The sequence below is a fragment of the Haliaeetus albicilla genome, chromosome 7, assembly GCF_947461875.1.
Source record: "Haliaeetus albicilla chromosome 7, bHalAlb1.1, whole genome shotgun sequence".
Lineage (NCBI taxonomy): Eukaryota > Metazoa > Chordata > Aves > Accipitriformes > Accipitridae > Haliaeetus > Haliaeetus albicilla.
The window spans coordinates 3,953,322-3,976,104 of NC_091489.1; the positions used below are offsets into that span (position 1 = coordinate 3,953,322).

The 22,783-nt window shown below is 53.9% G+C and overlaps 2 protein-coding genes and 1 long non-coding RNA gene across 3 annotated transcripts; 2 read left to right on the top strand and 1 right to left on the bottom strand.

The window, feature by feature from the left end:
- The first annotated feature begins 32 nt into the window (after window positions 1-32).
- On the top strand, window positions 33-4,151 carry LOC138686001 (uncharacterized). The gene is made up of 2 exons (XR_011325331.1): window positions 33-169; window positions 2,910-4,151. It is a non-coding gene; the product is annotated as an uncharacterized lncRNA (long non-coding RNA).
- MYL4 (myosin light chain 4) lies at window positions 3,786-11,211 on the bottom strand. The gene is made up of 7 exons (XM_009921885.2): window positions 10,588-11,211; window positions 9,700-9,727; window positions 7,110-7,259; window positions 6,367-6,540; window positions 5,834-5,911; window positions 5,117-5,160; window positions 3,786-4,027 (listed from the first exon to the last, which is right to left on the bottom strand). Exons 1-6 carry the CDS (start codon window positions 10,684-10,686, stop codon window positions 5,132-5,134), a joined length of 558 nt encoding a protein of 185 aa, XP_009920187.1. The 5' UTR covers window positions 10,687-11,211; the 3' UTR covers window positions 3,786-4,027; window positions 5,117-5,131.
- A 3,225-nt stretch (window positions 11,212-14,436) lies between these two features.
- On the top strand, window positions 14,437-20,981 carry LOC104319930 (parathyroid hormone/parathyroid hormone-related peptide receptor-like). The gene is made up of 13 exons (XM_069786675.1): window positions 14,437-14,543; window positions 16,167-16,272; window positions 16,729-16,839; window positions 16,950-17,074; window positions 17,285-17,379; window positions 17,741-17,927; window positions 18,383-18,536; window positions 18,716-18,776; window positions 19,337-19,403; window positions 19,602-19,696; window positions 20,079-20,220; window positions 20,344-20,385; window positions 20,619-20,981. The coding sequence occupies exons 1-13, from the start codon at window positions 14,466-14,468 to the stop codon at window positions 20,979-20,981; spliced, it is 1,626 nt and encodes a 541-aa protein (XP_069642776.1). The 5' UTR covers window positions 14,437-14,465.
- The last annotated feature ends 1,802 nt before the right edge of the window (window positions 20,982-22,783 follow it).

The following is a 22,783-nucleotide window of genomic DNA, read 5'->3' on the forward strand; positions in this document are numbered from 1 at the left end:
AGCCCCTCTTGTCAGCCAGGCGGAAGAGCCTCGGCTGACGGAGCCGCCCGAGCGGGGACGGAGATAGCCGAGCGGCGCGGCGGGGCGAGAGTGGAGCGGGCCCGGCGGCGGCGGCGAAAGGCAGCGGCCTGCTCGGGTCTGCCGCCGCCCCCGGTGCCCCTGAGCACCGGTACAGAAGCCGGGGCAGCACGCTCCCCACACAGGCCGGCTGGGGCGGGGAAGGGGGGAGGAATACGGAGGCGCGCGGTTCTGTCCCTCAGGGCGGGGAGGGCGGCGGCCGCCTCAGGCCCTCAGCGCTGGCACCCGGCGTGAGGGGGGGCGGTGGAACCCCCCTGCGGGGCCTGCGGCTCGTCCCTCAGAGCGCCTTTGCACCCATGCAAGGGGTAGAAACTTGCACTTTGTACCAAAAAACCGGGGTTTTGGGGTGTCTTGGGTGCTGTGGGGGCCTGTCGGGAGCCCCCCCCCCGGCATCCCTCAGGGTGCTAGCCCGCGGTCTCCTTCCCGCCATAACGGGAGGCCTGCTGGTGCTGGGCTTTGGCCGGTGGTTTCCTTGTCCCTGCTCCCAGTGTCAGGGGCCAGCACAGTCCAGGTGCTGTCCCCATCATAGGCAGGGCAGTCCTGAGGGGTCCTGTGTTGGCGGCTCTCCCCAGGTGGGTGCAGCCAAGGTAGCCAGGTGTAAAATGGGCAGATTGGGGTGCTGGGGCAAGGTGGGTAATTTACAACTTGAATCTGAAGGCGCCGCATCTCCTGGCACAGGGAGCGGTCTCTTCCTTTCCCAAAAGGATGGAATAAAGATGCACAACTAAATTTCAATTTATTAAAAATACTGACCTATCAATAGCCACCTGCAACTACCAGAGCTCTTCCTTCTCCAAACCCCTCTGCAGGCTTCCTGTAATACAACCACCACGTACCACCACCCCCAACATGTGTGCGCACACATACGCACACAGACTCTATAACCTGCTCTTTCCAGTACCTTTCGCACTTGCACTCAGCTGCCTGAAAGATGGATCCTGGCATTGCCTGATGTGCTGCTGAGCACATGTGAGAGCAGGGGGCTGCATCTTTACGTGAGAATAAAAGCTGCATGCCTGGTGCTTATGTTGAAAAGTTGCATGTAGAGCGAGAGGGCTTGGCCTGCCTGCTTCCCCACTCTCTTTACATGTCTTTCTCTGGGTTTCTGAAAAACATATTCACAAGTTTGTTATCACTCCAGTAAATCTGCAGGTGTTTGCTTTCAGGGTGTGAGCAGGTTGGCATGGAAAGGCAAAGCTTTCTTCAGTCCCTGACCTGAGACAAATAACAAAATGGGTCACAGAGCAGTGCTTTCCCCCACGATGGATACCTGGCTCGCTACCAGGTCGACCCAAGTCATTTTGCCAAACACGAAGGATGCGAACAACATGATACAGTGAAGTGTCTGCCTTCCCTAAAGGCCTTTGGCCTCACACACCAATGGTGATGATGGTGACGTGTCCATATGTGGGTCTGAGGGAGCTTTTCAAGGAGCACAGTCTGTACTCATCATCCTCATCCTGATCTTGCTGCCCTGCCGTGTGCTGCTGATAACTCCTCAGGATGAAAGCTGGCTCCATCTGTCTCTTCCATTTCACAGGGCACAGCGCTAACTCTCCTGACATCCAGACCATCTTTGGTATGAGTCTCTGTTTTATCACAGCCTGAGGAGATACAGCCGTAGGCTCTCCTTAGAGTGGGGGGTTATTTTTACCTCTCCTCAGGGTCCCCTGGACTTCAAGTAAAGCATCCAAACTATAAAAGGACAGAGTGTTGACTATTGTCTTGGGACATATCGATTTATAGAGACTCTTCCAGTCCTGAAGTGCAGGTCTGCGTGTGGGGTCACTCACTGGTGTCCACAGATGCTTTTTATGAATGTCTGTGGGAGTAAAACCACTGTCTCCTTGGGATCTCACCTTTTCCAGAGGAGGAGGCAGGGCATGGAGGTATATACTGCACCTGTTTGAGTGCATCATTCCAACCTGCTTTGGTACAAGTCATCTCTGCTTTATCCTAAAGAGACAGAACAGGTCCCCAAAGTAAAGCATGGCTGGCTGTTAACCCGAGGGTGCTTCAAAGGCTGGATTTCACAGTCCTCATGTTTTTCTCTAGTTCTCTCTGTCATTTTCCACTGCTCTCTTTCTGTCTGTCTCTTTGTAGGAATCTCTTTGGTTTTAATTTACAGTGTCATTCCTGTCTGCACAGAAGCTGGAGGCTCATATACAAGGCATGTACTCTTATATAGGAGCGAGAGTGCAGCCTCTTGGCTTGCTGGGGCAGGAATATCACAGCTAGGAGGGCCCCCAGTCTCTGCTATGGATTTCCTCCGCAAGTTCAGGCAGGTCCCCCGCCTCTCCTCTGCTCGGTTCCTCTCTGCAACAGCACGTTCCTCTGCAGGAGTCAATGCCACGGTGGTGGCAAGGGCAAACGTGACCCTGGAGTGAGTGTGCAGCAAGCAGCATCCTTTCTCACCCTGTCACCATGGTCCTTTAACAGGTTAAAACACAGATAGTACATTAAAGAGGCAAGATGCCCAGATTCTCCCTAATGGAAGCTGTGGAAATACCACAGACAGAAGCTAAAATCTAATCTTACATCTATAAACAGCTTATGTTGCTTTTTATGAGCATTTGAATCAAGCAGTGGGAATTGAAAGCAGCTGTTACTCAGTCACTGCACAGAAACGAGCAAGTGGCAGCTGAAGTCAACCACATCGGAGCAAAACGCCTTCAGTTTCTAGTCAAAGTCACGGAGCGAGGACGTCGGAATAAGGAACAAATCAAAGAAAAGTGTTTTCTGCTCCCAGGTGTTCTGCTGATGGGAGGACGGCATTATCCGTCATGAATTATTCACCACTTCTAGTGATGCTATGATGATTTTTTTTGCAGGTAGGAAGAGGGAGAGAGCCACCAGCTTGCATTGCACAGCCTCCAGACAGCTTCTGGCTGCTAACACGCTGTCTGCCTGGAGAGGAACCATCCAGGGAGCCCTGTCCTGGCTGGGCTCCATCCCAGGCAGGACACTACCTGCACCCCAGGGACCCGCCATCCCATGCCATGAGGGTGGAGGTGGGACGTGGCCCAGAAATACCCATCGCTTCCCTGTTTTCCTTTCCCCTTGCTGATGCATCAGGATTCAACTTCCTGGAAATCAACCTTCAAAACTAGACTTGTCAATGATATAGAAAAAAGAATGTTTTTAATGTTTTCTCTGTTGTTTTTGTTTTTTTAAAGGGCCTCTGGCCTTTTCTGGCTGGGACAGGCAGCATGTTGATGGAGAGGTGCCTGCTGGTCTCTCCTGTGACAGGGACAGTGGCAGGGCCAAGCAGGTCCCTCTTTGCTCCATGGTGCAGTTCAGCCTGGACCTGGAGGGAATGTTCATGGGGTGGCATGTTATAGGCTGGATGGGCTACAGGTCTGAAAAAGGGCTGGCTTTAGGGCAGAGAGGAGGTGAAAAACCTCCAAGAACACAGGATCTCTTTGATGCAACCTGTCCCTCATGCTCACTTTGCTCCAGGCCTACCTACCTCCATCAGGAAGAAGTGGCCAAGAGTGCAGCCCAGCTCCTGGCCCCACACTGAGGGTGGGGTGATGAACAAAGACCCTCAGCCCCAAGTCTGAACTCCTCCCTTACATCTAGCAGTCATAAAACCTGCCTTCTTCCCCTCTCTGTGGGATGATCCTGCTAGCTCTGATAGCTGGTGGAGACCGAGGGGTCTCCTCCATCTACTGCTTCAATGAGTAGTCCAAAGCCAAAGCACAGATACTGTTAAAGGGAGAAAGGAATGAAATTTAATGAGTGAAATGTCACAGGAAAAACCTGAAAAGAATAACTTAAGGTTAAAAACCATTGTATACCCAGGCTTAGGCACACACATGTGGAGGACAACTCTTGATGGTGGCTCATGTGAAACATCTCTGCAGGTGTGCGACATCCAGGGAGGAAGGGTGGATGGAGGAATCTTGCTGTTCATGGGGCTCAGGTGGGTTCAAACATTTCCGAGAGCCTGGGAGACAAGCATGAGAGGGCTTAATGCAATGAATCTTTGAGATGAGAGTGCTCCTTCTCAGATGAACCCAAAATGTCAATAGCTGTAATTCCACACCATTAAAAACACAGTGTTACACACAAATAGTTTTGTGTAGAATTAAATCTCCCTGGCAGTGTTTGCCACCTATCCACCTACATTGCTGAGCTGATGAACAGGAACCAGAGAAAAATGGATTAAAAACAAGATAAAAAGGATGCTGAACATTCAAAGTTCAGACTTCTGTCTATCTCCATTTTAACCTTCTGATGTTTAAAGAGATTTGGGTGGGGGGAAGAGATTTTTAAATGTTTGTGTATTTAGCAGCATCTGAAGGTCCCTTTTTTTTTTTTTTCCTGCTGCCTTTCACACAGCTGAGGAGAGGAGAAACGTTTAAGAAAAGTAAGTGAGATAACAAAACCATAAGAAACTGGCAGGGTAGATAGGGGTGAGCTCTTAGTAATTTGGATTTTCTTTTAAATTGAATAGATTTCAGAGGGATAGTTCACCCTAAAAGAAACCTGTTTCTCTGTTTTTCTCAGGCAGACTTAGAGGAATGCAAAAAAGCTTAACAAGCATCAATGGTACATTTTCCATATTCTTTCTAATGTTAATGGGAATGTTGATATTTCTTAGTTCAGAAGTTTCCTCACTAAGTAGTTAGTATTTTCTTAGCATCAAGTCATTCACAGCTGCAGGTTTTAAAAAATTTATTTCCACCGGCTACTGTTTGATGACCACCTTAGCTCCTGGTGGGTTAGAAAATGTATCACCATAAACCACACCATCCTCTTTCTTTCAGAGCAGAGAATCGACACAATTAACCAGACCACAACTGACAGTCATCAGGTTGATGCTGTCCTGATAAATTTTAAATGGAACGAGTTACAAATGAGGTTCGTTATCATGAACGCAGCTTTTTATGCTTTCAGAGCTGGGATTATTCCTGTGACATTAGTCCACTGCAGGGTTGCTTGTGGGGTTTGGGTTTTGGTTCTTCTGCCCCTGGCTGTTATATGCAGGATTTCCAATTTCAGAGGAAGCAGTGGGAGACCCTGATAAACTCACCTGCTCTTTCTTCTTTCAGCCAGACATGATGTGCTTGACAAAAGCTGAGGAGGAATTAAGAGCATGAGAGGTTAAAGCATGCTGTGAACTATGGTGGGGCAAGCAGAGAGGCAGTGGGGTGTACCCCCAGCCTGGGGCACCCCAGGGATGAAGGGGATGTGCTCTGCCAGGACTGGGATTTCTCCTTCTGTTCCCACCTTTCCCATGCTATCCCAAACATGGTTAGAGTGATACCAAACCCCTCTTGGAGAAGAGCCAGTTTTCTGAGGCCAAGGGTAATGGGTACCCTCTTTTCCTCAATGCTTTCCAATTTTCGGCGTTCCCAGATTTAACCACTCCCTATGCCAGATTTTCACCCTCTTGGAGCCGCTAGCGATCTGGGTCTCCAAATGTTCCCAATTAGCCTCTGCTGTGAAAGATGCTGGCTTTGTTTATTTTTTGATAGCTTACAACAAAACAGTGCCAAAACTGGGGATAAAACGGTCCTGAAACCCTTGGAAACATGCTGTCTTCAGCTGCTTTTACTGGAAACCACTGGCACAACCGCCTTGTTCCCACCCCAGCTGACATGTCTTACAGCTGTCCTCTGAGAGGCTTTGGAGGATAGTCCACACCTCCCTCTCAGTGATCACCAATGTCCTCAGAGAGGACACATTTGCACCCTAAGACAAGATGACCATGTCTGGGATGGCCCTGATGAACATCTCTTGCTCCTACCTTCATAGTTGATACAGCCATTGGCATCTTCTTGCCCTGCCATGAGCTGCTCCACCTCGCTTTCTGTCATCTTCTCCCCTGGAGGAGGAGGATGGAGAGGTGAGAGGAAAGGTTCTCAGCCCACCAGGACCCTCCTGTCCTTCTTCCAGAGAGCCAAAGCCACCAGAGGAAGGAAAAGGGGATTAAAAAGGAGCTGTGCGCCACTACAGACTGGGGAATGCTGGTGGGAGATTGTGGAGAGAGGACCAAGCTGCGATGGTTGTCTGATAATTGGTAATGGCCAATTATCAGACAATGCCCAGGAAATTGATAATGATTTTATGGACTCTCCATCTCACCTGGACTGTGCATGAAGCTGTGGCATAAGATGGAAAAGGCCACATATTCAGGAGCCATTCACTCCTACTAAAGCCTACGAGCAGCAGAATACAAAGGATCTCTCTGATGTGTGAGACCAGCAAACTAGCCATTTGGCCAGAAAGAGCTTAGGGGGTGACCTGTGTCCTGCTCCCATCCCCAGGTCCAGTCCGTACCCAGTGTGACCAGCACATGGCGCAGCTCAGCCCCCATCACCATGCCGTTGCCCTCCTTGTCAAAGACACGCAGCCCTTCCACAAAGTCCTCGAAGGTGCCCTGCTCCTTGTTGCGGGTGAAGTGCTGCAGGATGGGGAGGAAGGTCTCGAACTCCAGCATCTTTGTGTTCATTTCTGGAAGGGGAGAAGGAGAAGAAGGGAGGATCAGAGATCAACTTCATTGGGCTGAAGTCAGCCTCTGAGGACCTCCTACCTAACCTTCCTAGTCTCATTTCCATCTGAGTTCAGGGGAGAAACCCCAAAAGGTGGTGTAACTATTAGTATATTATACTTGAGATGGGAACATCCATATGAGGAGTAAAGTATTAACATCTGGGGACTGCACACAGACTGCTGATATCAGCCAAAAATTAAAACCAGCAGGTAGGTCCTCTGTCACCAGGGCAATGTGGCTGCACTGGGACTGGTCAGGTTACACCAGTTTCCACCAGCTCAGGATATGGTCTGCTAAGCATCACTTGCCACCATCCCCAGCTGAGGACAGCCTATCCCTTACATCAGCCATGGTACAGGGAGAGGGAGTGAAGGCATTTTGCAGGAATGAAACCTCTCTGTGTCATTTCCTTCCCAATTCCTTCATCTTGCAGGGCTTCTCCTACAGGGGATATAATCCTTCACTTGCTGCCAGGGAGCACAGGGATTGCTTGTCCCACCCTGTCCCTGCTGCCCCAGTTTGCTGTCACCTTCTGGTTTGGGCTTGCCCAGCACTTTCAGGACCTCTGCGTTGGTGGGGTTGTGACCAAGCGCCCGTAGGACATCCCCACACTGCGCGTAGGTGATCTGCATGGCTCCCGTGGGCGTGCGGTCGAACAGGCTGAAGGCTTCTTTGAACTCTGCGGGGAAGAAAAGCTCAGATGTCCCTTGTCATGCTGACCCCATTTCCCACCCCACTGAAGCAAGTCCTGCCTGGCAGGCAGGGAAGGGATGGACACGTGCATGGCGGGTGCCCTCTCCACCTGTCACTGCTGCTCAGGGCAGGCAGCCCTGTGCTAGCTTGAGCAATGAGCTGCTGAAGCTTGCCAGACTCCTTCGACGAGTTGCTCAGCTTCTTGAGCAGGTTCTCCCACCCACGCGGAGCTGGCTGGATGACCTGCTGGGATTCCTGCACCACCTTGCGCTGGCAGCACTGGCTGCAGGTGCAGGCTGCTGTGTCTGCTGCAGAACATCCCCTTTGCTCTTCCCCTTTTCGACTTGGATTTCCTGGGGACCCCATGACCCTCTCACTGCACCCCCATGACCCCTGCAACACCCCATCTGGTCTGCTGGCATCCCCCCAGCCCCAGCCAGGCAGACACAGCACGGTGTTGCTTGTGTTTGGGCAAGGGTTACCATGTCCACCCCAGCCTTGCAGCCCACATGTCATGCCAGCCCTGCGTGGAAGGACACGGGAGATTCACTTCCAAGCTCATCCCCATAAATTATCATGCCACTGAGTGTTATGTTTTACCTGGAGGAAGGAGTCCTAAATTAGGAACAATTAAGGTTTGCTTTCCTTCTGTGTATGATGCTTTTCAGCTTCCTGACCTGCTGCTGGATTCTCTCTTTAATCCCAATGTTGGCTACATGGACAACCATGCACCTCTGCTGGTCAGAGCCTGGTCTCTGCCTCTTGTTTCAACCCAGAAGATCTTCTCCACTACAACAGGCTCCTCACTGGTGTCGAGGTACAAAATGTGGGAAACCAGTCCTCCAGGAACTACCCCCCACCCCAAGTCCTTACCCTCCTCCTCTGCAGGGAAGCCAAGGACCCCGAGGCTGGTGGCTGGCACCTGCCTCTTCTGCTGCTCCCTGCAGGCAGCGAGATGGTGGTTTTCCTGCAGCAGATGCTCCACACACTTCTGGATTTCATCCTGCTGCCTGCAGGCCAGCGAGTCCACCTGAGCAGTTGACTGGCCCAAGCAGGTAATCAGCCTTTCCCGCCTGTCCACGTGAGCACTTAGAGCTGTGAGTTTCTTGTCCATGGCACTAATGAATTCCATGTTCTGGTTCATCTTCTTCATGATGTCCAGCAACAGTTCACTCAAAGCAGAGCCACTGCTCCTCCTGCTGTTGGGTGGGAGGAGACGATCACGGTCTCCACACGGCGATGGAGACGTCATGGTCTGGTAGGCATTGCTTTGGGTTTGGTGGGAATCCTTGCCGAGGGCTTTGGATTTGCTCCATTTTCTATTTGGCATCTTTACATCCTCTGCTGAACCTCACCATCCCATGGACCTGTCCCCACAACGTTCATGCTGTGTCCTTGTAGTCCTGTCCACGGTCCCCCCCAACACTGTTGTGCTGCTGTTATCCTGCTTGACTTCACAATGGCTCCATCTCCGCAGGTGAAATCCCTCCATCTGGCTCTGGAGGGATCCAGGGAGGGACATCACCACCTGCGAGTCGCTGGGTCAAGAGGCACCGCTATGAGAGTGCTCAGTGATATTCACTCCTGACTACCTTGTGCCACAGGAGCACATCCCATGCTCTGTGACGTGCTGCAGGTTAAATCCACATAACGTCACATTTTAACTTGCTGTCATTTCCACTGGCTCTCTTTTCTCCTTTCAAAAGCTGGTTTGGGGGTCGAGCCTGCAGGATACTAGGTCTTCTCCTCCCAGGTTTCCCACCAGGATCTGCTCTCAGATCTTGTCCTTTCCCTAGTCTGTACATAGGCATTAAAACTGGCCATGGAGAAATGAGAAATCCTAATCCTGGCTCAGCCCCTCGGCATGGGGCTGTCCCTGCATCACCAGAGGCTGCTCCTCCCACGCGAATCCCAGACTTTGAACCAGGCTGCATCTCTCACCATGAATGGAAAAATACCTTTTCCCTGCCAGGCTCTGAAGCTGGGATTATCCTCTTCTCTGGGACTCCCAGAGCAGAGCAAGGAGCCAGGATCCATTCATTGCTCCCGACAGCCCTGTGTTGCAGTCCCAGCTAAATCCCTGCACTGGCTCCCACTCACCTCCAGCATTGCTCCCGTCTCCAGCTCATGCCTCTTCCCTTCCCACCAGAGCTCTTCCCCATCTCTTTACTGGCCCGATGCTGGTTGGGGACATGACTTTCTGATTTCATATGTCCCTTCTACCTGCTAGGAATCCCTACGAGGCCACCGTGGAGGATGAGCAGCGTATTGGGGGGAATGGGGTACCTAGACCCTGCTGGGCTTTCCCCCAGGAGCAGATTTGATGTGTGGGGCCTCAGCTTTCATGTCAGCTGTGAAAAACTACCTGGAAACATGACTTCCCGTTTCTAATGCCATCTCTGGGAGAAGGTGAAGTCTGCACTTACCTTCGATCTGCTCTGCAGTGAATTCAATCTGTCGGGAGAAGAGAACAGAGCCAGGCATGAGGGCTGTGTTACTGCTGGGGTAACGAAGGGGCTCTCCCCTGCATTTGAACATCTCCCTCCCCAGGCTCCGCAGGCTGCTCGGGATGGGGGGGCTGTATCCATGCCGAGTCCGGCTGTGCCATGCCCGAGAGCGCTCCTGCCCTTGCTGCGGAGCCAAGATCCCTGCGGGAAGTGCAGCCAGAAGCAGTGCAGCAGGCAAGGGGTGGGCAGGCAGTGGGGATGCTCGGACCACAGTCACGGCTGTTTTGGGTGGAAAGGATGTTATTTCAAGGCTTGAGCTCTAGTTCAAGCGACTAAATAGTGCCGGTGCTGAGCCTGCTATTAACAACTCTCCTGCCACAGCTCTGGCTTAAAAATGTAACTATATCCCAGGGAATCGCGGAAAAAGTGAGCTCCTATTGTAGACACTTGGATAAAAGATGCTTTCACGTGGAGAAGACAATGCAGGCGGCAAAATACTTTAGGATGGAGACAGTGGATGGCAGAAAAGCTTTTTCATGCTGCCAGGGCCCCGACACGGTGTCTCAGCCGGGGACTGTGGGGTGTTTGACTCCGCAGCCGGAGCTCTGGGCAGCAGCGTCCCAGTGCGAGTGCAAAGCAGTTTCCCTGGGCCAGTGCTGTGCAGGGCTGGATGGGGCAAAATTGAAACATTCTCCCAGTGAGGAGAACATCACTCCCAGCCCACTGCATCAATGCAATCTGATAATTTTCCCCTCCCAACCCTGGCTCTCAGCCTGGCTAACGCCGTTCGCGTGGCGCATTGCATCGCCCATGCCTGGCAGATGACAGGCACGAAGAAAGACGGTGACGTCTTCACTCCTCACTCACCTTCACACTCTTGGGATCGAAGGCAGGCTCTCTGGGTGGCTCTGGGGCTGGACCCAGTTTGGCTGCTTCCTTCTTTGGGTCGGGTTTCTTGAGCGGCATCGCACTGGGTCTGTGCAAAGGTGCAGGAATGAGTCCTGCCGCCCAGCAAAGCAACCGAACGGAGGGATGAAAGGCAAAGTCTGCTCCTTCCCTTATATACAGAGCCCTGTCCTCACCCCGGAGGGGCAGGCCAGCTGCTGGAGCAACTGCTACTTACTATAAAAGGAAGAAAACTCAAACGAGAGGGGCCCCAACTTGACAATTGCCCATTGTCATCAGCTCCCGGCAAGGCGAAGCCACCAGCTGCCCCCCCCCTCCAGCCACAAAAGGGGGGACGTCTCCCCCTCCAGCACCTGCACCGGGTGGGCTGCATGGGGGCTGCTTGCTAAATGATCACTGAAAACCTAAACGCGAATGGCTCTGGGTGCCTGGCAAGAAAATAGCAACACGACGGCTGATAAACCTGCTGCGATACCCACGGGAAAAGCGTGTCTGTTTTTAGGCAGGCCTGCAAGGGCAAACACTGCAGAGCCCTTTTGAAGACTGGGATTTATGAAGGGCTGCTTCAAAGGAGCTCAGTCCTCTCTGAACGATCCCCCCAGCTTCGTGCTCAGGGTCTGGTTTGCCCCAGTCTCTCCCCAGGGCTGAGCTTGTGCCCTGGAAAAGGCCACGCTGCAGGCGGGAAGCCGTGCTCACCTCCATCAGAATGGTTAATGAGGATAATGCAAATGAGGGCTAAAGCCAGGCATTTAATTCATCAGCTCAGGATCTTTCATAGCCCTGTACCATTTGTCCCATGCATCCCCAAAACCTGTGGGGCAGAGCGGGTGATGGGGTCTCCTTTCAGCTCCTCTCCAGGCGGTGGGCAGGCTCTGGTGGGAGATGCTCTTGCTCTCACCTTCCTCTCCCAACTGTTTGAAGAACTGCAGAAGAGGCAGAAGAAGTCATCAAGGTTCAGCATCCCACAAAATGGGGCTCAAGGGTTACACTGAGACAGCCTAAACCATCAACTGAAGTATAGCCAGATTGCAACAGAGCACAGGAGGAGGAGAACCCATCCCTAGTTTGCATTGGGGTCCGAGAGCTAGTATTTTGGTAACAGAAATAAATGGACAAAAAATTATTTGCGACAGGTGAGAGCATCTTCTCTGCTGTGGAGATGCTGCACAGCCTCATTTCTCTGGCTAGCGCTTGCTTAATTGGGCTGCAGGGACGGCTGCAAGCCGCTGGGTGGAACAGGATCCTGCGAGATGCTGTTAGTCCTGGTGTGAGAGCTACGAGGTCTTGGTGCTGGTTGGAGTCTGAGCCATTATATTTGTACATACACATATATGCACCCATTATATATGTATTTAAGTTTTGCTTATACACAGATATAGAAAATGCAGTTATACTTGTATTTTCAGGTGGTTAAGTCAGGCTGGTTCAGGTCATGTTGTATCACAACAGCTCAGGCTTGGCATGACCGGGTAGGTCTAATCCTGCTGTTTTGGAGCTGCTGGAGGGCTAGGAGTGATGGGAACGGAGGGTATCACCAGCTCAGCCCTGTGCTCAGAGCTCCCCCCCAGCCTCTTTCTTGCTGAAATGCTGCTCAAGCCAGAGGCTGAGCCATCGCCAGCCGGGTTATGGGGGTTTTTCAGGAGGAGGGAGCAGCCGCAAACTGCTGGGAAATTTGCTGTCTGCTATCATCTCACGATTGCTAGCGTGGATTCGGGGAGCTGAGGGGGCTGGATGATGGGGCTGGGTGGGTGTCATTTGCAATGATTGCTTTCCAGTTCTCTCTATAATATAGCAAGTAATTTAGCAAAAAAAACCCCAACAAAACCACTAACATGTTTTGCTAACTGCAAACTCGGAGCTGGGTCAGATTTCGCCTGCAGTGGGAATCAAATTGCCCTTGAGTGTTGCTGCCTCCCCCTCAGCCATCATCCATCCATACGCACATCCATCCGATTCTAAAATAACCTCACCTTAACTCTGTCCTCACTCCCCAGCAGCTTCTGGGTCAGAAATCAGTACCCAGAAGAGCCTTCAGAAAACATTAATCCTGCAATTTAGCTGCTTATCCCTTCTCTTGCCCTACGTGCCCATGCAGCAAGCGCGGGAGCTGCGGTGCCGCTCGGCAGAGCGATGCCGCCGGGCTGGTGTCATCACCCACATGATGGTCCGGGGTGGTGGCTAAATTGGGCCAAGGAGACGGGCAGCTGCGGAAGATGCCCCTAATCCCTCCTTGATTTACAGCTGATTGCTGTGGCAGGGAAAGCAACCAAGGCTTGTTTTCCTGTCCGATTTAATCAGAGGGAGCAGCAGCACCTCCTGAGCGCTGTCATTTGGATTTGCTTTGCCCTCTCAGCCGGCTGATCCGCCTTCTCTCACCACAGGAGCCGAGCAAAAGTCTGACCCTCCTCCAACCAGCCAGGAAAACCCCGAGGGGGGCTCTGCTCTGTGCAGGATTTTGGCACTTATGGAGGCAGAAAAAGCTGTGCTCGGCCATGGACTATATGGGCCAGGGGAGAGGCCCTGGGCTAGGAGCCTGCTGTTCCCGGGGTTTGGCACTGAGCTTTTGAATTTCAGCCTCACCCCAGTAATGATGACCTGCTCGGGGAACAAGGACTCCCCGCTTTGTGCCCCCATTTCTCCAGGGGGACGCTCGGGCTGCTGGGGGGACACAAGGTGTTTGAGCTGGCAGGGTGGTGGGAGCAAGCCGGGCATCTGCATGATCCCAAAATGCAGGGGACAACCCTGGGGCCTCCCCAAGGGGACGCAGGTGACAAGGGACCGCTCTGATGGGGACGGTGCCAGCTGCAGTGGGACCAGCTCTGACCTGATGCCCAAGGACCTCCCGGCCCTGCCGGTTCGACTCATCCCATTCCCGGACTGCGTGAGACACCCATCAGCGTGGAAACTCCCTGCTGCCAGGACTGTTCGTCTACCCTGCCTGCTCCTGATTTAGTCATCAGCCCCCCTTGCAGAAGGCTAAATGCAGTTGTGCAGTGAGGTCCTTTTGCAAAGCAAACGCACAAAGGCAGTGGGGTGCTTGTCCTAAGTGGGGAGCGGGACTGATCCCAGCACATCTCCTCCAAACACACCCCAAACCTGAGAGAATGAAAAGGGTTAAACTGGTGTCTGCCTGAAATCCATCCCATCTCAGGAGCATCAGTGCTGAGGTGACGCTCGCATGCTTGCACCCTTTGCCTCACTACCTCCAGCCACATCGCTGGGATTTTCCCCGCTGTCCTTTGGTTCCTTGGGACCAGGCTGGGGCTGGAGGGGACTGAGCAGCATGGGGGCAGTGGGGGGACGCTGTGACAGCTGAAAAATGAGCCACCAGGCAGTGAGAGAAATTTCTGAAAAGAGAAGAGGAATCTGCCTTGAATGAAGAGGATTTTAGCACCTAGGGCTAAGCCAATAAACCTCTGCCATCCCCATCCGAAAGGGAATTGTTTGCACACGCTCCAGGAGCTGCTTAAAGCAGGCGAGATGCGGAGAGTGAATAGGAGCGAGCATGGTGGGGGGAGAAACCCCCCTACCTGGTAAGCCTGCGAGCAGATCCCTATAGGAGTGCCAGGGCAGTGCCCTCCGGGGCAGGGGTCTCGTCCCAGGGTGCTCCCCCAGCCTTGAGCTCCCAGGCACGGGCCACCTCGCCTCGACAGGGAACAGCAGCCGGGAAGGTGCTCCCAGAAGATGCTCTGTCCTGCCGAACACGCCAGCCCTCTCCGTCACCCGTGGCCTCGGGCTGGCAGCAATTCGGGCTTCCCAGACGTCTGTCCCCCAGCAAAGGCTTTGCTTTCTCCGGCTCACCGTCCCTGAGGTCCCCATCCAAGTGACACGGTGGGACCATGGAGGCATCCGTCCCCGTGGGAGGTACCATGGTGGCTCTCCTCTGCTGCTGCCTCCTGAGCTCTGCATGGGCGCTGGTAAGTTTGCATGGCCCCGTGGGCTTCTCCGGTCCCTCTCCTGCCTTTAAATATTGCTAATTGTGCAACCCGCTCCGGTCGGTGCCCGTGTGCCCACCGGCTGCACGTCCCGTTCTGCAGAGCTGCCAGGCAGGAGCTGGGTGGGATGAGAGAGCCTCTCCGCTCCCGCTAAAAGCTTTCTAGCAGCCACGGAGACACCATGACCTGATGGTTTTTTCCATTTCTTGGACACATCCAGGGCAGGATTCGCTGCCTCAGAGGCATCGGGAGAACAGAAAGAGCGGGGCGATTTACGGTCAGCGCAGGCGGTGAGCGCAGAGCTGGGCCCCCACCCTGCTGATGCACCCCAGGACCCTCACTCCTGCCCTACACCCCTCACCAGCCCCTGTCCCATCCACCCACCTAGACGGCTGCTTTTGGGAAGAGCGTGAATGGGAGTTCAGGGTCTCCTCTCTGGGGCAGGATTTGGCCGTGCTTACCTGTGGGCAGTCCGGGAGCCAAAGCGAACCTCCCGCATCCCGGCTCCTTTTCACTTCCAAAACTGTTTCCTCATCCTGGCTCCAAATTCCTTCAAGCACCTCAGCCCAAAATGTCTCAAAAGACATTTGCACGTGTGGTGCAACCGGGAGGCTGCAGACGCCGCAGGCTGCACCCATGTGCATCACACTGCTCCCGGTGCTGAGCACCCGCTTGTTTGCAGAGCCCCGGCCAGCCACTTCAACCAGGGGCTACCAGACCTGGCTCTGAAGGGCTCATTTTGGGCAACAGGGACATCCAGTGCCGCTGGTGGGGTGGGTGAGAGGGAGCCAGGGCAAAAGCCCAACGTGCCACTGATTTCCAGCACAGAAACATGAACATTTCTCCATGGACCACGGACAGGGTGGAAGGGGGGCTCTTGGTCAGCCTCAGCCTTGCAAGAGGGAAAAAACAAGAGCAGGAAGGCGGGCAGCGCTTTTGTCTTCCCTGTGTCGTTTGTATCTATACCCAAAGCCACACAAACCTGACTCGCCTGGGGAGCACGGCCATGCCATGGCTGCTCCATTACCTTTGCATACCAGCACATCCATTTTCCATGTGGGCTCCTGTCTTCCCTCTCACACTGGCTTTGACTTTCATTTCTTGCCCCCAGGATGGTCCTGCTTGATGCTACGATGCTGGGGTTCAGCAAAGCGTTGTTTCCATGTCACTAGATGATGTTCGTGTAGTGGCCCTTGAGCCCCTTGTGATTTTGGACTTGGTCTTAATTAGCTGGGTGGATTCAGGGGTTGGTGGCAGGGAGCACCAGGGTGTTTTGTGGCAGCAGAAGCGACATGGGTCCTGCCCCGAGTCAGGAAGCATTTGTGGGTGTCTCATCAGCCACCTTCGGGGTGCTGCTGGGACAGGGCAGCTTCACTCCCAGATCCTGGATCCCGGCCGTGGGTGGCTCACGTCACCCAGCAGGCAGTGGCAGCTCTCCGGGGACATGGAGATCACCAGGGTGGGTCGAGGTGTCCCAGGGAGGATTAATCTCTAAATTGTGAGCACGAAGAAGAGACCTGAGCTGAACTGCTGTCTGACACTGTTGGCCTGAGCCAAGTCACGCAGAGGTGATGGGGTCATCACTTTTTGGTTTTGTCTTGGCAGGTTGACCCTGATGATGTTCTCACAAAAGAAGAGCAGATCTATCTCCTGGTGGAAGCCAAGGAGAAATGTCAGAGAGACATAAAAGCCCAACTAGAGAAGATCAAAGGTAGCGTCCCTCCCCTGCACGTGGGTCAGCCAGTTCCAGTGGAGCTGGCTACATTGTGGGAAATGCTGTCCCCTCCGATGGGAGCAGGATGGGGCCAGGGACACATGGCTCCTAAGGGTTTGTGGAGCTCCTGGCATTCTGGGGGCTCTCAGCACAATTAGGTGCTAATCAAATCATCACCCTGATTAGCCAGCACTGGCTGCACCATATTCCAGACTGCCCCATGCACACCGCAAACGAGACCCATGGAGGGCCTTGGCCCCCCCAGAAGAGGTGGGATGTGATGGGATGTGTCCCCCTCCTTGGCCCTCCCTGCAGCTCCCCCTGCTCTGCAGACCAGGGCTGATTGCGTGGCAGCGCGTTTTCCTCGCTCTGGTCCAGCGCACGCTTGGGGAAGCTGGAGGTACGCTGTCGCCCTGTTTGGAGATGTGAGATGTGTCTTTGCTCTTTGGCCAGATACCAGCTGCCTTCCAGAGTGGGACGGGATTATCTGCTGGCCAAAGGGCTCCCCCAGCCAGGAGGTGTCGGTGCCCTGCCCCGACTACATCTACGACTTCAACCATAAAGGTAAGCGCTTCCACCTGGGCAGGGAGCGACCTCACCTCGGTGACAATCCTCCACGGAGCAGGGATGTGTCTGGGTCCTTCCACTGTCACAGCACCCGTTGCCGTTCCCAGGTCATGCCTACAGGTACTGCAGTGCCTATGGGACCTGGGCCATGGCTCTCAGCACCAACAAGACCTGGGCCAATTACACTGAATGTGCTCTGCTCTTCTCCTCCGACAGCCGGAGCCGTGAGAAGGTGACCTTGCTTATCAGAGGTGCTGGGAAAAGGGGTTGGGATGGGGGCCAGGGAACTGTGCAGCAAAGGCCAGGGGAATTGCTGGGAGCAGGGGGCTCTTCCCCCTTGACTCCCCAAACAAGCCCTGCTCCCCCCGTGCTCTCAGCCCAGAGGCTGGGGTGGTGGGCCTGGGCTGCGGAGGGGTTGTGGAGCTCAGCCCTTCTCTTCCAGGAGGTGTTTGACCGCCTGCACCTGATGTACACTGTCGGCTACTCCATCTCCCTGGCCTGCCTCATCGTCGCCGTCTGCATCCTCTCGTACTTCAAGTAAGGAGAAGCCAAAGCCCCATCCCCGTGTCGGGAAGAACTGTCCTCTCCCATCACCCGCACACACGACCCTCTGAGGTGGAGCAGCTCCTAAGGGAACGGGAACTGGCCCCAAACCCCAGCACAAACATCAGACAATTTCCCAAAGCCCAAAACACCCGGTATGACCAGCTCCCTGTCCACTCCACCCTGCTCTTGAAGGTGTTGACGCCCCACTTGCCCTCAGATCTGGCTTCTGTGCCCATGGGAGGGCTGACACCTTGGAGCTCACCTTCTCTGGGACCCCTCGTTGCCTGAGCCCACGTGTGATGAGCTTGTTGGGCAGCTGGGGCTGGGCTCGTGTCACATCCCTTCTCCGTAGGCGCCTGCACTGCACACGCAACTACATCCACGTCCACCTCTTCACCTCCTTCATCTGCCGGGCGGTGAGCATCTTCGTGAAGGACATGGTGCTCTACTCGGGCACACTGGCCAGCGAGTCGGAGAAGATGCGGGAGGACGACTTCAAGGCAGAAATGGGTCCCTCGCCAGGACAACGGAGCCACCTGGCAAGTGGCACACCGAGACCGGAGGCAGGATCAGGGGAAAAGGGGATTTAGGAGCCCTGGAGCAAGGGGATGCGCTTGGGACCCTCCCAGATGGGGGCTGTGCTGCTCAGGGGTGATGCAGTTGGGGAGGGATGAAGGGCTGCCTACAGCTCTGCCCAGCTTCTCCCTGCCCTGGTGCCACAGCAGAGATCAGAGCTGCAGAGGACATCGGTCCTGCAGCCTGTCTGAGCTCAGAGTGCCCTGGTGTGGGAAATAACCTCTGCTATAGGAAAGACCTAAAGCACCTGCTCTACATCTGATGTCGGAATATCAGAGACGTAGCTCCCTGCAAGAGGAGGAATGTGAGCCATGCATGGGGCACAGCCTGGGTCTTGCTGGCCAGAGAGCAAAAGCCACCAGGTTTTGCTTTCAGGGGACAGGTTGATATGGGCACCTCTCTGACAATATGTCCACAGGTTGGCTGCAAGGTGGTGGTGACTCTCTTCCTCTATTTTCTGGCCACCAATCACTACTGGATCCTGGTGGAAGGTCTCTACCTGCACAACCTGATCTTCATGGCCTTCCTCTCCAACAAGAACTACTTGTGGGTCCTCATCATCATCGGCTGGGGTAAGCATGGACCCTGACCCAATGCTGAGACCAGGTGGGAGCTGTGGCATCAGCCATGGCCGAGTGGCACTGAGTGCCCAGAGAAGGGCAGCAGGATGTAAACCAGCTGCCAGGAACTGGGTCAGCCTGCAAACGTGATGCTTCATCCGTGCTCCTCACTCTGGTTCCTGCCCCTCCAGGTCTCCCCGCTGTGTTTGTGTCTGTCTGGGCCAGCGTCAGGGCCTCCCTGGCGGATACACAGTACGTAGGTCCACCTTCTCCAGCAGTCCTTTTGGGAGGGAAAGACTTGTTGCAAATGCTAGCAAAATACCTGTGGGCACCAGAACTTTTGAAAATGAAAATTTTCCAAAAAGAACACACATACAAGTCTTGTTTATAAAATTGTCAGTAATCCAGAGCGATAGTGGTTTTGTTCTGCATTTGGGAGGAAGATGGATGCAGGTTTACACCACAAATTGATCAATAAACAGTGCAAAGATGAATGCTAAAGGGCATGTTCTGAAGTTAAGCATTTTCAAAGGAGAAAGGCTACCAAACGTACAGCAGGAGTTTTAGATGAGTTGGCCAAGGAGCCCTCAGGAACATTAATGCTAGTTTAAACTCATTTGGAACACCATGATGGTTATGAATGCTTGTAGCATGGCTGCTGTTGGGTTGAGATTTACACAAACTCCACAAAGGGAGTGAAGGGTGGGAGGATGGGGATGTCGGTTGGGGGGGTACAGGGAACCGTCAGCTGGCAATTTTCCTTACCAGTGATTTCAGGTTTCTCCAAGGTGTTTCTTTACTGGTCTCTTCAGGTGCTGGGACCTCAGTGCAGGGAACATGAAGTGGATTTATCAGGTTCCCATCTTGGCCGCCATCGTGGTAAGAATCCCGTGGCTGAATCTCCCAATCCCTTTTGGGGAAAGGGGATTGATAAGAGACCCAGACCCATTCGCTTGTGCTCACTGGGATTGTGTCCCCAGCCACCCCGGCACCCAGGGAGGGCCCTTGTGATGCAGAGGGATCCTGGGGCACTGGTCCCTCCCTGCTCTGACCACAGCACCACTCCCATGTCGGCAGGTGAACTTCTTCCTCTTCCTCAACATCGTCCGGGTGCTGGCCTCCAAGCTCTGGGAGACGAACACGGGGAAGCTGGACCCCCGGCAGCAGTACAGGCAAGCGCTGGCAGCAGCAAAACCATGTCCTGGCCCTGGTCTGGCTCATTTTCTGCCTGTTTAGCTGAGACGGCTCCCCAAAGGGTTGTGAATGAAGAGCAGAGGCGCAGGAATGGCTGCAGGAGCGAGGGAGGGTGGCAGGACGACGGCAGCCAGTGCTTCTGGCAGCTGAGTTTGATTGAAACAGCAGGGTCAGGACTTCAAGCTTTGCCTGCTCCCTTCTCCAAGCTGGACACTGTGCAGCAGCTATGCACAAACCAGCCGCGGCAGCAGCAGAAGCTAAAGCGACTGTCCTCTGCTAAGATGCTTATCAATGTCTGCAAGGGGGCTGTAGGCTGGCTGACAGGTCCCAGCTAACAGCTCAGAGCATTTCTCCTCTCAGGAAGCTGCTGAAGTCCACGCTGGTGCTGATGCCGCTTTTTGGCGTCCATTACGTGGTGTTCATGGCCATGCCCTACACCGAAGTCTCTGGGGTCCTGTGGCAGATCCAGATGCATTACGAGATGCTCTTTAACTCCTCTCAGGTACGTCGACATGGGGCTGCCTGCCTGCTCCAAACACCGCGTGATGCTCGTCCAGGGAGGGGGGAGGCACACGTACAGCATCCCGGCTCAGGACTCAAACTCCACCTCTGTCTCTTTTGGCAGGGTTTCTTTGTGGCTTTTATCTACTGCTTTTGCAATGGGGAGGTAAGTTAGAAGTGTGAGCAGCTGAGCTCCCCGTTCTAGCTACTTTAGGTTTGGGGAAGTTAACCTGCATCCCCCAGGCTGGGATAACCAGAGGAAAAAACTCAGATCCATCCCTCTCAGCAGGATTTGGAAGGGGGGGGGGAAATCACTAGGAATAAAAACCATGGGGAAGGGAAGGGATGTTTGTTTTGCTGTCTCTGGGCACAAGCAGCCATCTCTGACCTCTCCCTCAGGTGCAGGCAGAAATTAAGAAAGCCCATTTTCGGAGAAGCCTGGCGCTGGACTTCAAGCAGAAGGCGCGTGCCACCAGCGTGGCAGGGAGCTGCTGCTACGGCGGGCTGGCCTCCCACGCCACCACGAGCTTCAGCGTGAGCCTCGTGGGGCGAGGGGCAGGGAGCACGCAGCAGCGCGGGCTGCTGCTCCCTGCCCGTGGCAGCCTGCCGGGCTACATCCCCAGCTCCTTTGCCTCGGATAACTTTTTGCCCTGTCCGACCCAGGAGATGAGCCAGAAAGCCTGTGGGGAAAACACAGTGGACTTACCAGACCTGAGTCAGCATCACCCCAACGTAAACAAAGAGCTGGAGACGATGCTGTGAAGTGAACGGTGTGTTTTCCATCTGGACGTCCAGCTGTGCCCGGAAAGGTGGTGATCCTCACGCTTTGGGCTCCTTTTACGCTTGCATGGAGACCCAGGGTAGGGGATAGCAGCTGGAACAACACAGTTCCCTTTCCCTCACAGCCAGGGTGCAAAGGGACAATGTGCTCTTGCTCCTTCTACCTATTTGGCCTAAAACCAAGCAGCCAGTTCAAAACCTCATTTCCTTCCACGTGCAAGTGATTGATGTAAGTGATGTCTGTGCATGCAAAGCCTTGAATCGTCACCAGGAAACAATCCCCCATGCTCAGTCTTACCTTGACAGTCTGGAAGGTGACTTCAGCTCCAGTGTGTATAAAGCCAATTCAGCAAGCCCACGTTCTGAAGTCTGACTACCCTATTTAGCACCAATTCCTGCGTTGTACAGCCCGGGGCTGGCAGCGTGCATAGTGCCCGCGGAGCTGTTCTGCACCTCGCCCTGCCCTTACTTCCATCCTCGTGCAGCTCACAGATACCGTGAAGCCCAACACGCAACGCTCAGCTACAAATGGGGAGCGCAAGTCACTGGGATACGATGGGCGCAGGGAGGCAGGCCAAGCTTTACAGCCTGGGCAAGGCGCAGCAAAATGCCTGGGTCCCCCACGCTTTACAGCATGGTTGTCCATAAACGCACAGGCCATTGCATGCAAGAGTCTTGGCCCTGTAATCTTTTTGCAGGCTAAAAAGTGAATAAAGAGAGAGTCTGTATGGCTTGCTTCCATCCGTGAACTCCGTTATGGACTCAATGGCGTTACGCACAGCGATCGGTTGCTGGCGGGTAGCAGAGGGTGTGAAGGGCTGGAAACCCAGCCGCTCTGCTCTCGCTGCTCACTGTTGGGGACAAAGCAGCCCCAACTTTTCCTTGCCTACTCTGCTACATGTGCATTGCCTGGGAAAGCTCATCACCGTGATGGGAAAAGACATTCCTGAGGAGCTTGTGATGCCCAGCCCAGACAATTCAGCCAGACCACAGGGGAGGGGGAGTGGAGAATTACTATGTTGTTGGGAGAGGGGGTATGTATGCCAGTTAAAACTAAACAGCATGTTGGTGGTAGCATGGCGAATTTTTTTTCCTACCTGGTCTAAGGAGACACAGTCCCTCAAGGCAGTAATTTCACGATAAAGACAGTGACAGCGAACATGTATATAATTCTGTGCATTCACAGATCTTCCAGTGAAAAGCTAAAGGGAGTCACAACGATTAGGAAGCACTGGAGGGACAGCCAGCCAGAAGGCCAGGAGGTGCATTAGGGAAGGGAAGGGCTCCAGGATTCATAGTCTTTAAATGGTCCAGAAGATGGTGCAGAGTCAGGCACATCTGCACCACCTCCCACCCAAGAAAACAAGTGCTGTACGACATGGAAGAGGCACAGCTGGGTGGTGGCAGTGTTTGCCCCGCTCCGGGGGACGAGAGGCAGAGGGGGTGACTGATGCGCAGGCACAGAGACAGGAGCAGAATCTGAGGATTGCCCTTTACAAACAAACCTGAGCTTCCTGTAATTGATTTGCTCAGCTGCGAGTTGTGTGCTGGTCTCTTTAGAAGCAAGCAGCACAGCGTGCCACTGCAAGGAGAGAGATTCTCTCTTTCAGGGTAGTTGGCATGCTGCTCACACTGCTACCTTGTTCTGTGGAGATGGAACCAACCCTCTTATGTACCTAACATGGACGTGTGAACTGACATTTATAGCCCTCTGTCAGCGATCAATATTTACTCATCAAGTCTCAAGAGGCTCCTGGTAGCTAAGAGAGGGGTGAGGAATTTCA